This window comes from Ochotona princeps, chromosome 2, assembly GCF_030435755.1.
Source record: "Ochotona princeps isolate mOchPri1 chromosome 2, mOchPri1.hap1, whole genome shotgun sequence".
NCBI classification, from domain to species: domain Eukaryota; kingdom Metazoa; phylum Chordata; class Mammalia; order Lagomorpha; family Ochotonidae; genus Ochotona; species Ochotona princeps.
In genome coordinates, this window is record NC_080833.1 from 124,417,691 (window position 1) to 124,437,856 (window position 20,166).

General features: G+C 42.0%; 1 protein-coding gene across 1 annotated transcript in view; it reads left to right on the plus strand.

Moving 5' to 3' along the window:
- The first annotated feature begins 385 nt into the window (after window positions 1-385).
- FMO1 (flavin containing dimethylaniline monoxygenase 1) overlaps window positions 386-20,166 on the plus strand; it is a 31,437-nt gene continuing 11,656 nt past the window's right edge. The window contains exons 1-4 of the mRNA XM_058660628.1: window positions 386-532; window positions 4,706-4,843; window positions 12,717-12,905; window positions 16,555-16,717. Of these exons, the coding sequence (XP_058516611.1) occupies window positions 4,712-4,843; window positions 12,717-12,905; window positions 16,555-16,717 (484 nt within the window). The 5' untranslated portion in view covers window positions 386-532; window positions 4,706-4,711. The remainder of the gene's footprint in view (window positions 533-4,705; window positions 4,844-12,716; window positions 12,906-16,554; window positions 16,718-20,166) is intronic.

Below are 20,166 nucleotides of genomic sequence, written 5' to 3' on the forward strand. Positions count from 1 at the left end.
ATGATATGGCTTGTAAAACTTCCTTACTCTGAAACTTGCAGTGAGTCTAAAGTACATGCCGTCAGACAACTTTTTCTGTAGCATTTCACTGCTGCAACTAGTCAGCAAGTTAAAATATAAACGAGAACTAACCACAGGTTCCAGATCCTGCACAACATTCCTTATCTCTTAGACAGGGTTCATCCGGTAGGCAGTGAGTCCCCAGACCCCAGTGGCTCACAGTGACCATTTTGATTTCTGTTAGTTCCAGAATCCAAACTGTGGTCGGGTCGTAAGCACCAGGAATCACAAATACGCACAGTAAGTAATCAGATACAATCTCCGAATCCTTCGGATGGGGAAGGCGGGGTGGGGACTTCTCCTGCTCTGCTATTGTGCTTCAGGGCAGAAACGCCTCATCAGAACACAGTCCGTCTGCCCACGATCCTGGAAGAGCTGTTAACCTACTCCCTGCTTCAAAACACAGGTGGAGTCTGAGCACTTGTAACGGGACAGTAAAGTCAGATATCATCGAGTTTTTCTGTGTACACTGGTAAGTACACTGTTGGATGGATAATGAAGCAGTTGAAACAAACGGGAGAAAGTGGACTTCTAGTACAAAAGGAAATTGATTGCTTTTCTTGAGTGCTTCCATCAACAGCTTTTAATATAGTCTGAGACAATGCTTAGAGGCAGCTGTGGAAAGAGGTGGACTATAAAATATTGTTGTTTGGCTGGAGGGGAGAAGTAAGTGGATTTGAATATTTTATGATGGCATGACATCTTTTATTTTTCTTGCTGTAAAAAAAAAATTAGTTTGCTCCATCGTATGCCTTATGTCAAAATTTCTTATTTGTTATGCTAATGCCAGATCCTTTTTTGCTAAATTCACAAGATTATGAATAAATATGAAAAGTCTTGAAAAATTACCTTCAAATAGGCAATCCATTTCCAGCTCTTTTACAGAACTGGTCCTTGACCAGTTCCTAGAGCTTCTCCACCTCACTAGGGGGTTTGCCATGGCCTTGCAAGCTCCACGGTGGACTGAGTCTGACAAAATGTTTACTGGCTGGTAGTGCTTACAAATGGCCTTGATGAAATGTAGCAGCACTGCGGGAAGATGGAAATACCCAAGCAAAGTCCTGCTTCAACCCAAGTCTCTCGGAGACTTTTTATTTTTGCTCCCAGAATCTAAGTGGTCACCCACCCCCCATTCCCACCGCCATTCAACTCTTATCTTAAATTATGGCCAAAATACTAAGTCTGTGCCCAAGAATATTCTGGGACATTTTCATCTGCTAAGGGGACTCTGGGAATACATAACGAATTAGGAGCTGCTTGCAAACACTAGCAACAGTGCCCTCCTAGCAAACGCATAGGTGACTCTCACAGGGCACAGATAGGCTTTGGTTCACTGACATAGCACAGGGCTCGGATACAGTGTATCTACATTTTATTGATGTAATGGATAAGAAAGATCTTCAGATTTAAATATATATATATATCCAGACAGTCAGACTCTTACCTGAAGGCTCCCAAATGGTCCAAGCTCAAGGGATCTTCAGTGTGTGAGCAATCCCTCCATGGTGCCAATAGGTTTTGGTTCCTCTTTTTAAGTAGAGAAGTCCAAACAATTGCATAAATATTTACGTTCTAGCACTTTTGTAGCAACTTAAAAATAAATTACAAATTGGGAGAGTGATATTTCATTCTTGATCACAGTGACCTAATAATGAGTTTGACATGCTTGTGGAACAAAGTTTTAAACCCTAGAAACAGATCAGACAAAAACTTTTCATTTACGTTTTATCATAGCAGCTGCTGAACCTCTCAGCTGCAGACATATAACACCTTCAATAGGACACAGTTCTGTCACATATTAAAGCTCTGAAATGCGGGCAAGAATCTAGCACAGCGATTAGGACACTGCTTGAAATACCAGCAGCCTGTATCCAGTGCCTGAGCTTGCATCTGGGCTTCATGCCTGATTCTAGATTACTGCTAATGGGCGAATGTGCGCCATTACAGTCAGCAGGGGAAGGAAGACTCAAGGATTCTGGGTTCCTCACTTCTGCCTGTCCTGTGTTCTGGCATGGTTCTGGCTCCGGCCTGCTAACTGTGGGTGTTTGGAGAATGAACCAATAGATGGTCACCCTGTGTGTGTGTGTGTGTGTGTGTATGTGTGTGCGCGCATGTGTCTTTCAGATAAACAGCTGTTTGAATATTAAGAAAAGCTCTAAAGTAATGCTTAGCAGAAATTAACAGATGCAGTATCAGTGCTTTCTTTAAGATGTAACCTAACTGCGGTTTAGGAATAACAGAAGTACTCTTGGGTTTTGACAGGATACTAACATTCAGCAAATGTTTGCTTGCTTAGTTTCTTAATTGAAAAAGGAGGTAAGATGATGAATAAATTCATTTTACTCAAAAGGAAATAAACCCACGGCAAATATTTGGGCAACAACTATTATAGCTCAAGCATAATGCTAGAAGCCGTGAGAAATGAAGAGAGGGACCAAAGAAAATGCCCAGTTTAGGGAACTCGATCTGTGTGCAGAGAGATGAACAGATACGATCAAGTTAATCAACAATGCAGTGCAACCCCTTCTTGTAGGGTACATACTGCAGTTCTCCCAGGAGTCAAGCAGCCGCTCAGGCCTGGACGGATTCCTTCCAGCACTTCCTTTCTCTGAAACCTCACTTTGGAACCCACTTACGCCTGTGACCACTGAAATCCTATCCATCCTTCAGAACCTGGAGCAAACAGGTTGCTCTGTGTTGTTTTTGTACCACCCCAACGTGGGAGTGAGCACGTCTTCCTTCATGTTCTCACTGTAATTGGATGGAACACGTATTTCTTATACCTTACTGCTTTACAGAAAAAAGTTGTCATTATTAATTTTCAAATATTTTTCACCAGACAGTCCATATTTCTTTTTTTTTTCCTAGAGGCATTTTTCCTATAAAGGGAAATAGTACTTCCTGGGTGCTGATTATGTTCCACAAGAACGAATAGCATTTCTTGCTACCTTGCCAATGAGGAAACCAAAGAGGCGATCAGGTTTTTATGTTAGCAGATTGATCCGTGGTGGGATCCAGCAGGCATCTGAACAGGCACTCCCAGTCCAACATCTACACTTGAGCTGGCTCTCTGAAAGCAGCACCATATTACACTTCTCAGGCCCAGTGGGGGGGGGGGGTAATTACTTGCACTGTAGTCTCAATGAGGATCTAAAGCCTGACTTTGCCTAAAAGGAGTCAACTGGTTCTTTCTTGGTAAGTCAGGTTCAGTTACTACAGGAAGGAACCAGCCCTACAACACTTTCATTTTACACCCAAGAAAAAAGAGACATTTTCTCTTCATCCAAGAAACATCTTTTGAGCATCCATTATATTCCGAGTGTACTCCTGGACAGTGAGGACACAGCAACGATCAAAACAGAAGGAGCCTCTGTGACAGAACTGAACAAATTTTGGCTCAATGTGAGCCAAATTTATGGAGCTGTTTTTCTCATGATCTGAATCCTAAAAGACAAAAGGTGTGTATCAGGCTTGGAGGAGGCAGTTCATCTGTAAAACAAGAAAATAGCAAAGGATCAGGAGAAATGGAAGGGGGTGCTTCCTCTCACTTTTAAGGCTTAAAGCCTTACAGACCATGAATTATCAGGAAAACAAACCAGGGAACAACCTTTACTGTTTAGGAATGTTATTATGAATTAGAACAGTGGAGGCTTATTGTGATAAAGCAGAAACCAACTTGGAAAAATGCTTTTCTAGTTAAAACAGCTTACATTTACCGTACACTTATTATTTGCCAGGAACTTTCTTGAAATTGTTCATAGGCTCACCTGTTTTTCTGTACCTGACCCTACAAGGTGACGGATTGTTGTCTCTATTTTTACAAAACAGAAATGTCAGATGATTTACTCAACATCACACATAGTGACCGGAAGCACTGAACCATACTACTAAGTTCCTAAGAAATTTACCTATTAGCATGTGGCCAGGGGTGAGAAGATTCCCTAACGTGTGGCAATACGCTACATTCTTCACAGATGAATCAGCATCAGTGTGAGAGAGGAGGACTGGCTCCAATATCTCCATCCACCACAAACTACTCTTCCTCTTCCACTGGGAAACTGTGATGGACTAAGGGGAGACAGCCCAACAACATATCTAGGCAGGGGTGGGCACTGCTCTACCAATAGTTAGTTGCCGCAAGTGTTTTGGCTCCTAAACCTAACTCCATTCCTCCAGTTGTTGTGTGTCTGGCTCTGAGCTGTGTCCCCACACCAATGTGAGCTTCAGTGTTGCCTGTGACAAAAGAACAGGTTTGATAAGCTGATCCTTTCCTGATCTGCCCTTCTATTCAGCTCTGGCAGGAGAGAATAAGGCTAGAGGTCCCAGCACCACTCAGAATGCAAGATTCTGTCCGCTAAAGGCTCCAATTTCAGCTACTCTGCCAGGCACTGCAGCCACAATCACAAGTTCTCTAATGTTGGGCGCCAGCTTCCTAAGAGGGGTGGGAACATGCCAAGCATGGGGTTTAAACCAGTGACCGGAACATTTCCCTGTTCACATGCACATGCCTGAGACCCAGTGCAGAGGAATCAGACTGAGCAGATCTCTTCATTTGCCGAACTCTTTTACTGGATTGGCAGAGCAGCCAAAGGTGGAGCGGTGCTCTTGTGAATGAGAAACTCTGCTTCTTCTTCTGCCTACACAGGAAGACATGGTCAAGCGAGTCGCCGTTGTAGGAGCTGGAGTGACTGGTCTGGCCTCCATCAGGTGCTGTCTGGAGGAAGGACTGGAGCCCACCTGCTTTGAGAGGAGTGATGACATTGGGGGACTGTGGAGATTCACGGTGAGTGGGGTTTCAACAGAGGTCATTGTAGGGGAACTGTTTGCCTGGTGTGAAAAGATGACTGTATTTCTTCCACAAGGGCTGGATGCTTGGAAGTGTCTGCCCAGCCAATACAGACCACCTTAACCATAAAAGCAAAGACCTGTGCTGCGCACAGGTGGGAGACCACCTGGCAGAACCTCATCCAGGACCAGAAGGAACAAATGGGTTGCTTGGAACAGGCTAGCCAAGTCCAGGAGCAGGACAGCAAAACTAGAAATACAGTTGGAGGCAAGAAGAGGGGCTGCAATATCAGGGACAAAAGCAAGAAGCGCAGCCTCTGCATATGAGGCTGGCTTATGTTTGCTTGCACCTTTCTTGGCACTATGCCAAGTCTCAGGGCAAGCTGAGTTCTATAAGCAAAGTCCTGCTGCCTGGGCTATCCCAGGCAATGCCAAGAACAACCAAAGCAAAGGGTGTGAATTCCAACGTCTTTCCCCCACCCTTGGAGCAGTAACATTCCAAGTCTTCCCCTTTCATCCCCCCTGTGAGGAGTAACATTCTTAAAACTCAGCAGGGCAACAGCCAGGGTTGGAAATGGAACCGAAAGAATGAAACACAAAGATGGGACATGCCACAGCCTTGGCCTTGGCCTTGGGTGGCCTAGGGTCCAGGGGATTATAAGGCCCTGCTTGAGGCTGTGAGGACCCTGAAGTCAGAGAGGGTCAATGAGCTCCACGGCTCAGCCTGAAAGCATTTTTCTCAGTTCTTCCCAAAGCTCCTGGTTTTCCTTCCTTTAAGGCAAAAAACGTTTCACAAGAACTTTAAATGTGCTAGTAATACATCCATCAGGGAGAGTGAGGGGAGAAAGGCATCAATCTAGCCAGACTCAGATCCTCCAAGGGGTTTCGGGAAAGACACAGTATTTCCCTATCCAAACCAGGGTAGAATTTTGGAACTGGAACAAAGTAATTTTCTAACTCATTGGGCAAAGCTTCAGAGAGACTGAAGTTGCAAGTTTATTGACAAGCCTCCAATGCAGGCCAGCTGGCATTACAAAAAAGAATTGCCACAAAGAACTGCATTTTGTTTTTTTTAATAGCTGAGTAGTATTCCATGGAGTAGATGAACCATAGCTTTCTTATCCAATCCTCTGTTGATGGGCATTTTGGTTGTTTCCATGTTTTTGCAATTACTGATTGTGCTGCTATGAACATAGGAGTGCATGTTGGTTTCTCATAGAACAAGTGTTCTGGATATATTCCTAGGAGTGCTATTGCTGGATCATACGGTATGTTGAATTTGAGTTGTTTGAATATTCTCCATACTGATTTCCATAGAGGCTGTACCAGCCTGCAGCCCCACCAGCAGTGGAGTAGGGATCCCTTTTCCCCGCAACCTCGCCAACAAGTGTCGTTGGTGCTTTTATTCATGTGGGCCAGTCTTACTGGCGTTAGGTGGTACCTCATTGATGTTTTAATTTGGATTTCCCTTATTGCCAGGGAACTTGAGCATTTTTTCATATGTTTATTTGCCATTTGGGTTTGTTCCTTTGTGAAGTGTTTGCCCATTTCCCGTGCCCATTTCTTGAGTGGCTTGTTTGTTTTGGCATTTTGGTTGTTTTGTAGCTCTTTGTATATTCTGGAGATTAGCCCTCTATCACCTATGTCGTGTGCGAAGATCTTCTCCCATTCTGTGGGTTGTCTTTTTACTTTGTTGATTGTTTCTCTAGCTGTACAGAAGCTTCTTAGTTTGATGAGGTCCCAATTGTTTATTTTGGTCTCGATTTCTACTGCATCTGGAGTCTTTTTTAGGAAGTGAGGGCCTACCCCTAAGTGTTCCAGTGTGTTTCCAACATTTTCTTCCAAAAGTTTGAGGGTTTCTGGATGTAAGTTTAGATCTGTTATCCATTTAGATCTGATCTTAGTGTATGGTGAGAGATGTGGATCTATTTTTTTGTTTCTGCAGGCTATCAACCAGTTGTCCCAACAGCATTTATTGAACAGACCTTCCCATTTGCCTGGATTGTTGTTTGTCTTTTTGTCAAAGATTATTTGGCTGTAGTTCTTTGTGGCCAAATGGGCCAAACTGGAAACCATAATGCTAAGGGAAATGAGCCAATCCCAAAAGGTTAAATACCACATGTTTGCCTTAATTTAAGATGATATGATGTTATGTATAACATGTTATGTTTTGAATGTTATATGTTGTGTATAAACTAAAATTGAAGTATAGGTGAGGTGGTCACAGAAGGTGGCTGGGAACTCGCATTTACTTTTAACATATTGGTTACTCACTACTATGTCAATCAATTCCATAATGATGTAAATTTTTGCTGATGGTATGTTGGAGCTTTCAATTGACTGGGATGGTGCTCTGCTGGCTCTGTCTTCGGACCGGAGAGGGTATACCTAGGAAGCCGTTGAACTTGACGGGACAGTAAGATGCTGGACTCTATGTTTGGTATATGCTTGCAAGGGGGAAATCTCAACTGAACTTGAGCTGTGGTTGTGCAACAGGGTGGAGGAATCCACCATGGTGGGAGGGTTTGGGGAGGGGTGGGGAGAACCCAGGTGTCTATGTAACTGTGTCACATAATACAACGTAATTACTGAAGTTAAACAATAAAGAAAAAAAAAAAATCAATTATTCAAGTGTCAAGAACATTGTCACAGGTTATACTCTAAGCCATATACTGCTCCATTTTGAACTTTTAAGAACACATGTATCCCTTTCCTAATGTTATATATATGTATATATGTATTTTTTTCTTATACTCTAAGATAAATAAAATGGGCTTATTTCTAAAAAAAAAAAAAAAAAAACAAAAAAACAAAAAAGAATTGCACATGTGGCCGGCCACTGACTATGACCATGAATGCATGGATACTTTCTAAAGCACACTGGAGAAAAGGGCACATCTATTCCCACAATTCGAAGCGCACGGTGGGTCGGTGGTTAAGACACCATGTCCCATAGCAGAATGCACAGGTTCAGCACCTGTCTTACATTTGTGATTCCACTTGTAACTAACTCAGTTCCTGGCAGGCAGTGGTTACAGCTCGGGCAATTGGACTGCTCCCACACCCATGGGAGACTGCACTGAGTTCCTGGCTCACAGCAACACTTTCAACACAATTCCAGCTGTTGCAGATATTTGTGGAGTAACCAGAAAATGGGCTGCCTCTCTCTTTCTTCCCTTTCTCCTCTTCCCCTCTTTCTCCATCCAACCCCTTTTCCTCACCTTTCAAATAATTTATTTTTTGGTAAGATTTCTTTTATTTTGATTGGAAATTCAGATTTTCACAGAGAGAAAGAGAGACAGAGAGAAAGATCTTCCATCTATTTGTTCACTCCTCAAGTGACTGCAATTGCCAGAGCTGAGCCAATCCAAAGCCAGGAGCTTCTTCCAGGTCCCCCACACCAGTGCAGGGTCCCAAGGCTTTGAGCCATCTTATACTCCTTTCCTAGGCCACACACAGGGAGCTGGATGGGAAGTGGAGCAGCCAGGACACGAACTGGTGCCCATCTGGGATCATGGCACAGGCAAAGCAAGGGTTTAGCACTAGGCTATCACACCAGGCACTCAGATAAATGTTGAAAAGTATATATTCAGACAAACTAACAGAACTCCAGTTCGCTAGAGTTCTGTTAAAACAAACCAGAACTCTCTCCTATGTCAGTTCATTTGAAGACATTACAAATAAAGCTTAATGCTTTTTCCCTAGTAACCCTCGTAATCCCTATTAACACTGCATTCTAATCAAGCACATTGAATCCATCAATTGGGCATTGACTTGGAGGATGATACTTCCCAAAGAATAATGTAACTTAAAGCAGTTAAAGTAGTTTCAATCAAAGCAAGAAGTGGGACTGAAGACTAAAAACTGGAACAAGATCCTGACAGTTATAAAAGGGAAATATGGAATTGTAGACACAGGTGGAAGAGTGAGCCCCAGATAGTGAGGAAGACCAGAGAAACGACTACCCTATCCTGGAGGAGAATCCACTACAAAACGTTCAGGTAGAGAGGAGAGAAGAGGCTACTAACAAGATGCCCCAATTATTTCAAAAACACTGACAGGTGTGCAGGATGAAGAGCGTACAGACGAATACAATTAGAGAACTGGAAAAATTGGAATGAACTTGAAAAACATTCCATGGGACTCTCTGGCAGTGATGGAGGCAAGTGACTCCCAATCAACCAGTCATTCCATCTCTGTTGCCGCATTGATAAAATAGAAACATGTACCCAATTGAAAAAAAAAAGACACAAGGGCACCTTAAGCAAATCATAGGAAATCGAATTAAAAGACCTGTTGATTTGGGGGCAAAAAATGTTTTGAAACTTATGGAGCTTTTCTTATATCACGCATTTCCTATGAACATTTAAAAGATACTTGAGGTATCAGGTTTCAAACTGTTTTTGCAGCAAAAATAGCTTTTTTCCCAATTCTATTTTCGGTGAACTTTCTGAAGGATTCACGTAGTGGTTGTATTACTAAAGGGACCTAGGAAATAGGAAGATCACCCCACTGTCACTCAGCACCACTCTCTTGGCGCAGTGGCCTCTTCACTCACCTCTCCGATACGTTGAGATTTCTCTAGGATCTGATGGAAAAGCTCCAATGAGTAACCCAGAAGGCACCTTCTGGCTCTCACATGCTAGAAGCTTCCTGAATCTTTCTGCAGACATTCTTTTGCAACACACACACACATGCACGCACACACACACACACACACACCACAAAAGATTGTTACAGGTGTCTACACAGTGCATTCTTTTGCAACAACACACACACGCACACACACACGCCACAAAAGATTGTTACAGGTGTCTGCACAATCACAGTAGTCTTTCACGAAGGCTTTTGAGTTTAAAAATCTGCTCTAGCAACATCTATGCTTGCTTGACAGTGTCCACACAAACGTGAGAAGCTTAATACGAATTATAGGAGGAGGGAACATAATGCAAAAATCAAGAGACAAGCTGCAGAAAGCCAATAGAACACACCTGGGGACAGTTTCATTTCTAAACAGAAAGAGGGCCTCCCGGTTACAGAGATTTTAAGTTGTTGTATTTAATTGGACTACCAAGATCCTGACTCTGCCTGCTACCACACCCTTAAGGAAAGCGCAAGCCAAGTTTGCGATGGAAAAGAACAATCACTGTACCCTGGGCCAGCGAAGAAAACAGCAGATATTGAATAGGTTCACTGACTCAAGGTAAGGCAGGGCAGACATTGGGAACACCTGTGCCCAATACGACATTTTTAGATTCCAGAGAGAAAAGGCAGGCTTTGGAGAGCCACATTGTGGGTTGATGATCTCACTTGGAGAAGAAACATCTGCAAGATTATCTTGTCACTGAAATTTAATATAATGTCTGTGGACTTCAATATGTAAATGAGCAATAATGAAGATTTCAGGTAAGGCCACCCTGTTATCCTCCTCCAGTGAGTCTCTACACTGTGCTGGGAGGAAAACCTTCTGTTTGCTTCTTCACATCCTTAGAATTTATTCTAGAGCTTCTCCACCGTCCTTGGGGATGCTGCTCTCCACAGGAGCACCCACATTTTCACTTCTGCGTATAAATTCTCTCACTTAGCACAAACTCATGGAGCACCTCCTGCATTCCTTACATACCACCACATTCCCTCTGGGATCTAAATGAATTGTGAAAACACTGCTCCTTCCAACCCTTAAGGAAGATTTCCCTTAGCCATTTCTTCTTTTTAGGCTTGATAAACCTGATATCTACCATATATCTTTCAAAGAGCCTCAATTGTGAAACTTCATCAATCCCAATAGGTTTTCTTTTATTCATATACCCAAATAAACATTGACTGAATTCTGATGACCCATAGTAGGATATGTCTGCTGGCCTCAAGCCCCATGCAGATACATACATGAAGGTTCCTCACATTTCCTCTGAGGGCTTCACAGCTCCCCTGTGATGTGGGGCCTAGACCAGGACATAGCCCTCCAGTGACAGGTTGTGGGAGGAGGGTGTTAAGTACAATGAGTACTGGCTCTTCTGGAGACTGGGAAATAATTGATTATTCTTGCAAAAGAGCAGCTTATGAATAACAAGCCTAGAGAGAGAAGGACTCTATTTCTAATTGACGTTCATTGTCATTTTACACTTATGTTTAAAATGAGAAAGGAACGATCCTTGATTTGTGCAAACTTTCTTCTGCTGCCCTTGTGGCTCTTGGAGTTCCAACCAGGGGCCCAGTGGGGACTGCTCACCTTACCACTGTGCATGTAGCACCGAGGAGCGACAGGGAGACAAAAGCTCTCCCTTCGTGCTCTTCCTGCTTCTCTTCTCCCATTCACTTTTCTGTCCTTCTCCCCCACCCCGTTCTTCCCTTCCTGGAAATGGGACAAAACTCTTCCTCCAAGAGAAATCCACCAGTTCTCCAGGGACCTGAGTTTTCATACTCAACTGTTCAGGGAATTTGGCAGAGCCACACAAAGACAATGCCAAGACTGTGTGACCCCAGGAATGGGAGGAGAGGTCCAGAGGGGTGTGAGGGTGGCTGGGCAGATCACCCACTGGAGCAGAGGCCCAAGGCCCACAGGAGTCCCTGGAAGTATTGCAGAACCATGCTTTCTATGTGGACGCTTACTGCTCCAGACTTGTCTTTCTCCTGGAGAAGTAATCTGTGGAAAACATAGGCAAGAGTTTGTTTTGAGTTCCTCCCTCAAAACTGCATAACCCTCCAAGCTAGCTTCTCTGTTTACATCTGCGGTCCGTTATTTCACAGTAATGTTTCCTGGAAGCTTTTCTTCTTCCTGACTTTTCAGTTTTCTAAGTTTCACAAAAACAGATGGTTTCGTGGTTATCCATGTGAGGGAACAACTTGAATATGAGAATCCTCTTGTTTCTGTTTTTATCTGCTGCTTTGCTTCAGGAGTTCATCAAATAACTGGTTGTCTCGTTTACTCAGTTGCATGAATCCCAGTACTCTGTTTTAAACACAACTGCAAAGTGCTTAAAATATTTTTGACATTTATATAAATCTTCTGTCATAATTGCCTCTGTCAAACAGTGTGTATGTGTCTAGTGTTCATTGTCTCCCAAGTGAAAAAGAATTCATCTCATACAAAGGTAGCAGGTCGGAGCAGGCATTTTGTGCAGTGGTTCAGATGCTGCAGGTGCCTGAGATTGAATCTCAGATCTCCAAATTTCAACCTGATGCTGTGGCCCTGGGAACAGCAGATCATGACTCAATCAGTTGAGTCACTGCTACCATGGAGGAACTCTGAATTAGATTTCAAGATCCCACCATTGACCAGTGCACCCCAGGCTGCCATGTGCAACTAGGAGGTTATCCAGCCATTGAGCACCGTCTCTCTTTCTCTCCTCTTTAAAGTAAAGACTTTTTAAAAATAAAAACTTCACCTTCAAAAAAAAAAAAAAAAAAAAACCAAAGGCAGTAAATATATCATCCGGGTCACTATAAACTTATAAACTTGGTCAATGTTTGAAATTTCTCTTTTTCAAGATTAATTTATTTGAAAGAGTTGCAGAGAAAAGAGAGAGACAGAGACAGACAGATATACATGCAGGGAGACAGAGAGAGAGTCATAACTACTAGCCCTGGGTTAGGCAAAAACCAGGAAACAGGAGCTTCTTCTAGGTCTCCCACATAAATGGCGCACACCCAAGAACTTCTACTGTCTTCCACTGCTTTTCCCAGATCATTAGCAGGGAGCTGGATTGGGAACAGAACAGCCAGGACATGCACCAGCACCCATATGGGATGCCAGTGTCTCAGGGATGACCTTGTCCACAAAGCCGTAATACTGACCACAGTGTTTGTACTTCCCTTGTGTCTGTGCATGCTTGTGTGTGCAGGCATACTCATGCATGTGCACTGTTTCACAGGATCATGTTGAAGAAGGCAGAGCCAGTCTGTACAAGTCTGTGGTCTCCAACAGCTGCAAGGAGATGTCTTGTTACCCAGATTTTCCATTCCCAGAAGATTGTCCAAACTATGTGCCAAATTTGCAATTCCTGGACTATCTTAAAATGTATGCCAATCGATTTAACCTTCTGAAATGCATCCAATTCAAGGTAAGACCAATGATCATCAGTTAGTATTCAAGAAATATTGTCCTACATATTTTTACATTATGTTTCTCTCCTACAGATGAGAGACTGAACTGACAAAGTCACAGACCCCTGGCTAGATTCTTTTTCATCCTGTCTTCGCTTCACCAACACACAGACACACACAGACACACACACACACCCAGGTGAATCTAGAGGAAGAGGTGACAATTTTGTGTGAAGATGCATATGTGAATATTTTAAATCGGAAATTCTGACATGTGCATAACCTAAGAGACCTGTAATATATCAAAGCATACTTTTCGCTTGGACCAAACACCCACTTGCACAGACACGGAGAACTCCCACCAGCCCCTTGGATACTCTCTCTTTGATTCACCTTTATGAGAATAGAAAGCAAGGCATGACATATCTTGTTACTGGAAGGAAATTTTACAGATATTGATGAGAATGGAAAAATTTCTAAATATTTTTCTTCTGTTTGGTCCTCTTTCTTTCCTATGTCAGATGATGGAGACAAGAGAAAGGGGAAACAGATAAATGAATATCTCCTCTTCTTTTTCTTTCTTTCTTCCTCCTTTGGTTTTCTTTCAAAAAAAAAAAAAAACAATGAAAAATAATGCATTGCCATTCTACTATGTTCCAGGGCTAGGAATAGAGGGAAATGTATGGAAAAATCACACCAAGAAAACAATATGAATGATGATGTTGCCCAGAACAAATAGCCAGTAAGAGTCACATTCATACAACCATTTAAGTCCTTGTAGACAGAGTTGCAAGGAAGAGAGTTCATCCTACTCCCTCAATTTGCTAGTAACAGGATATAAATAAAGTATCATCATATAAAATACAATCACAAAAGGTTAAATACCACATGTTTGCCTTAATTTAAGATGATATGATGTTATGTATAACATGTTATGTTTTGAATGTTATATGTTGTGTATAAACTAAATTGAAGTATAGGTGAGGTGATCACAGAAGGTGGCTGGGAACTCGTATTTACTTTCAACATGTTGGTTACTCATTACTATGTCAATTAATTCCATAATGATGTAAATTTTTGCTGATGGTATGATGGAGCTTTCAATTGACTGGGATAATACTCTGCTAGCTCTGTCTTCAGACCAGAGAGGGTATACCTAAGAAGACGTTGAACTTGACTGGACAATAAGATGCTGGACTCTATGTTTGGTGTATGCTTGCAATGGGGGAATCTCAACTGAACTTGAGCTGTGGTTATGCAACAAGGTGGAGGAATCCTCCATGGTGGGAGGGTTTGGGCAGGGTTGGGAGAACCCAAGTATCTATGTAACTGTGTCACATAATACAATGTAATTAATGAAGTTAAATAATAATAAAAAAAAAGAAGAATTTGAACAAAAAAAATAATAAAATAAAATACATCTATAAAAATCATTTTTAAAGACCCATAAGAATGACTAAGCCAGAAGCACTTTCTTTGCTTTCTTTCCCAAACCTCCTTTATAATTATTTACTATTATTATTATTATTATTATTATTATTATTATTATAAAGGTTGACTTACAGAAATAGAGAGACCTTTTACCCACTGATTCACTCTCCAAATGACTAAATGGCTCGAGCCGAGCCGTAGAGGCCCCACAACTTGGATCATTACCCACTGCTTATCCCAGGCTATCTGTAGGAAGCTGGATAGGAAGTAGAACAGCCAAGATATGAACTCATGATCTTATGGGATGCTGGTGCTACAGGTGGAGGCTCAGCCTACTATACCATAGCTCTGTCCCCATCACATTTTTTTTTAAATACCTATTGAGATTAGTATTGTGGCTTAGCAATGTAAAGCCACTGCCTATGCTGCCAACCTCCCACATGGGCTTTGGTTCATTTTCTGGCAGTGTCACTTCTTATCCAGCTTCCTACAGATAGCCTGGGATAAGCAGCAGAAGATGGCATAAGATGTGGGGACCCTGCCACCCAGTGTGAGAAACCCAGATAAAACTTCTGCTAATGGCAACTTCCTGGTTCTGGCTGGGCCATGATGGCCACTTAGATAATGAAACAAGGGACAGAAGGTCTCGCCCTCTCTGTTACTCTGACTTGTAAATAAATAAATAAATAAATAAATAGATAGATAAATAAACCTATTATTTTTTTTAAAAGACAAACAAGCATCAGATATTTGAGTGGGCCCGTGCTTCAACGATTAAGATATCACCTTGTAGAACTTCATACTACGTTGCAGTGCCTGAGTTGGGTCTTGGCTTCATTTCCAATTCGCTCCCTGTTAACACACATTCTGGAAAGTAGCAAATGATGACTCAAGCAGCTGAGTCGCTGTCACCCATGTGGGAGAATCAAGTTCCAGCCTTGTCCAGTGACAACCAGGACAGGCCTTTAGAGAAGGAGCCAATGGATTCGATATCTCTCTCGCGCACTCTAACAAATAAGTAACATCATAGAAACCAGATGCCCATCAGTGTTAAGAAAGTACAGATAATTACATCTCAGTAAAATTTGTGTGTAAGTACACACAAGCAACTGTATTTGGGAGATGGTTTCTGATTATATTTTGTTGAATTTTATTTCACATTCTTTTATATACATACCAAGTTGCCAACAATATGCGTTTATTATATGTACAATTAAAATCAATTTTACTTTGTGGGATTTTAAATTACTGAAAACTATGTTTATGAAAGGCAAAGATGCTGAAACCAACACAACAAACATCAATAACACTTTTTCTTCTTTTCAAAACAGTGTATAGCATCATATTTGGTACCTTATGTTTGACAACAAGAAAGAAATTAGATATATAACTGCAGAGAAAGAGAAGGCTATATGTTATTAGTAAATAAAAGTGGGCCTTTAAAATTATACAGTGTTTGGCTTACTTGAAACAATTGTGCAAGATATACATTCATAGAAATGTACAGCATCAGGCATGACAAATTTGTAACACTGTGACTCAGATAAACTGCCCGAGGCTCTAAACTGCAACCATGTTTTCCTGCATATGGTGAACAAGACCTGCTGACGTTTTTAACTGTTAGTCTCTTGACCTGTTAGAGAATAGGACTGCTCTTGTACTTTAGGCAATGATATATTGGTGCCGCATCACAGTGTGTTTGGTTCTCGTATTCTAATATTGTTTGACTGAAACAATACTGAAAGGTTTTGCATTGTTAGTTTAGTTTGTCAAGTCTGGGCTAGAATTGAGTTATTCCAACTGGTTCCTTCAGTTAAAAACCATGCATCGTATAAGAACACCAAACTGACCATGTACAATCAATTTTTGGAAACACGGGTATATTAAATACCTTCTAGATTTATAATTCTGTTTAGTTTTAATGGCCCCATTTCTACAATGTCAAGAACATGTGCAAGAACTAAAGATTGCAATCTTGGTTCTCACCTGCTGTGAGAATTTAAGCAAAATTCTTAAAATCTTTCGATTCACTCTTAAATACCCCTCCAGAATTCCAAGCTTCAAATTCTTCATTCCAGGGAACTATGACTATTATGAGAGCCTGAAGAGGTTACTAGGGTTGTATTTATTAACCATTTTGAGGTGCACCAGGAGCTTTGAGATGTCAATTGCCACAGAAACCCTTAATGGAACTTTGAAAAATAATCATCTCTGTCTTCTTCTTTTTTTTTTAAGACCAAAGTCTGCAGTATAACAAAATGCCAAGATTTTGATAGATCTGGCCAGTGGGAAGTGGTGACTCTCCATGAAGGGAAGCAAGAACGAGCTGTCTTTGATGCTGTCATGGTGTGTGTTGGTTATCTTACAAATCCTTATTTGCCATTGGATTGCTTTCCAGGTATGGTATTCTCTGCTATTGACCTTAAATTTCCTCTCGAGCACCATCCTGATACTTGATAAGCCTGACAACAGGTTAATTCTTTGCTAACCTGTTTAAGTTACACTGTAATGATTTTTCCTTTACCTGCACTTTCTGGCCAATCTTGTGCTTTCAAACAAGCTATAAAGGAAGAAGGATACAATGGGTAATTTAAGAAGCAGTCTAACACTTCACTGAAGGTCAGTGGCCCTCCATGCATGACTGACAGCACTCAGAAATTATATCAAAACATGAATTTCTTAAACAAGTTGCTGACCTCAGTGGCCAAATTGGCCAAAGTACATTGCCAAAGTGAAATTCAAAAGCCACAAAGGTCAATACATTTAATTGGGTCCTAAATTTAGTCTTTAATTTATAGAAGCCATGCCCGTCTGCTAGATCAGAGGTTTATAGCACCAGATCAACAGTCAACAGGGAGATGATTTTTTAAAAAGATTAATTTATTTATTTGGAAGGCAGAGTTATAGAAAGTTGTAGAAATAGTGAACAGAACTAGTTCATCTGCTGGCTTACTTTCAATTGACTGAACAGGCCTGGCTGGGCTAGGCCTAAACCAGAAACCTGCAGTTTCATCCAGATCTCTCACTTGCCCATCAGGGGTTTAAGCACTCTGGTCATGGTCTGCTACCTTCCCAGGCACACTAGCAGGGAAATGGATCGAAAGTGGAGCGGTCATGACTTGAATGCCATGGCCCTAACACAGGATGCTGGCATAGCAGGTGGTGATAGCGCCACGATGCTGACACCGGAAGACGAGTCTTAATAGACAAGTTGCATGTGTTTAGGTGTCAGTTTCTTTATCTTACCTTTGCAACCATGATTCATGTTAATCTATGTCAGCTTTCAATTGAATTTCAGTTCAGAGGCAGTACAATGGATTGGTTTATTTAAGCTCTAATGACCCAAAAAGTAAAAGTGTGGAGAAATTCTCTCTAAATCATCTAGATATGACCTAGCCTGATCCCGTGTTCTCCTGTGTCCCAGAGTCCATCTCAGAGACGGCTCACGTTAGGTCATACCAGGATAAAGCACTTTGAAAATTGCTTCAGTCAGGGATCATTTAATTAGAAAAAAATGTTGTCTTCTTCCCAAAGCAGGACACTCTTCTTCCAGTATCCCTAAGAGAGGCTCAACATCCTCCACTAGAGCATATTCAAAGATAGACTCACTTTCATCATTCCACAAGACCACACAACACTTCTTCAGTTTCTGCCTGTAGACCAAGTCCCTGATTAATCATCCCAAATTCTCTGGAAGGAATATCTTATGAAAACACAGTTATCCAAGGGTCCAGAAAGTTCTTAAGGCTGATACAGTAAACTGCATGTATTCAACACCAAAGCATATTGCGCTAGGTTTCAAGTATATAGAACTGGATAGAAGAATGTGTAACTTGCATTGGAGAAAAGAACAGAATTTCCTAAGAGTTCAAGCAAAGAGCTGCAATCCTTATAGGGCCCGGGGTAAACATGAAAATCTTGCATGGTGCTGAAGTCACACCAAAAGTCATGCCAAATTAAGGTAAAGGTGAACACAAGAGAAAAGAATGAAATTGACTGAGCCAAAGTGTCAGAGTGTGGATAGAATGTTATTTAAGAGGTACAAATTCTTGTCTGGACAACTCACTATCCTATAATCATAAGCCTCCTGTTTTACTCTTCTAAGCCTCTATTTTTCACCCATAACCTGAGAAGTTTGCACAACCATATCCAACCACAAATATCCCCAATCAAGTCAGGAAAGTTCCATAAGACTTGTAGCCCTTCTTATCTATCAGCAACTGTCAATTTAAAATCCCTGTCTCAATGATGCTAAGGAGACTTTGAGCTGTGAAATTTTTGTGACTGAGAATTCTGTGATTCTAGGCTTGCAATGGAGTCTACCCACTCTCTCTTATAGCTGTTGATTAGTCTGCACATATTCCCTGGAGCGGGTACTAAATATTACAAAATTTGAAATTCAATAAAGATATTAAAAAACATATATCACACAGTGTGCAAATATTTACAAAGGATATAGTCCAAAAAGTCTTAGTAAAAATTACAGCAGCCCAGGACTATGGTGCAGTGGTTAAAGCTGCCGCATGTGGTGCTAGCACTCATAGGGGTACCAATTCAAGTCCTAGCAGCTTCCCTTCCAATCCGTCTCTCTGCTAATATGAAAGACGGCCCAGGCCTTGGTCCCTGCACCCACATGGGAGATTTGAAAGACGTTCCCAGTTCCTGGCTTCAGACTGGCCCACCTCCTGTCACTGTAGCCATTTGGAAAGGGAACCAGCAAATGGAAAGTCTCTCTCTTGATCTTGCTCTTTCGCTCTGTGTCAGTCTCCTTCTGACTCTCTTGAACTTGAACCTTCAGATAAAGAAAGAAAATCTTTAAAAATATAGAAATCACAGTTAGAATTAATTTCCCTCCATCCCAATTATAGGCAATAGCCTAGGTTGCCTTGTACCTAGGCAAGTGTTACACTGCTGGGGGAAAAGCAGCCAATAGCTGCCTGGCATTCTGGGCCTGCCAGCTCCATGTTAACTATTCGCTGCCTACTCTATTTTTTCTTTATGTTTTGAAGATATGGGAGCAAGTGTGCAGAGTGGCTACCATGGGCACTCACTAGCTGACTTCATCTCACTGCCATTGCTGCAGCCAAGCCATGAGTGCATGAGGGTGGCCACGCATTTGTATGGGCTGGGGAACCAGAGATGGGTCAGAATGAGAGGAGCCACTGAGGGCTTGTTTGACATACAAAAAAATCACTTATAGGATCTTCCATAGATCAGGCCACTAAACCTGCAGGTAATCAAGGGAACCTGAGATGGAATGGATCAGAAGCATGAATCCAGAGGGCATCTCTGGGTCTGGCCAGAGCACCAGCCTGCACCTACCGAGAGCCAGGACTTGGGGTGGACCAGACCAGGCTAGGTTGCAGCATCTGGTGGTGCAAACTGAACCTGAGCCTGCACCAGCTGGCACATGTGAGAGCAGGATCTGAAGACCTGTCAGGTGAGGTTTTTTAGGGGCTCCCCAACTAGACCACTACACCCAGTCCCTGACTTCAGGGAAAATCATAGTCACATGTTCTGATCCCGGAGCACATGTTGCAGGACTAGGCTACCTCAGTTACTGACCCTCATGAAAGAATGGAGAATATGTCCAAATGAACACAAAAGATAAGAGAGCTACTTCATCCTAGCCAATAGAATACTTTGGGCACCTCATCAAAAGACAGTAAGAAGGACAATTTGAACAACAGTCCAGGCCAGGCTCTATAACAGGCATCTGACACACTGAGGTAGACAAGGACAGCCAACAGGCTTTAAGCAGAATTTTGTACCTCTGGTGTGACAATACCAACATCCTCTCAGAACAATTACAACCACTCAAGTAACACCCTCAGGACATTGTCCCCT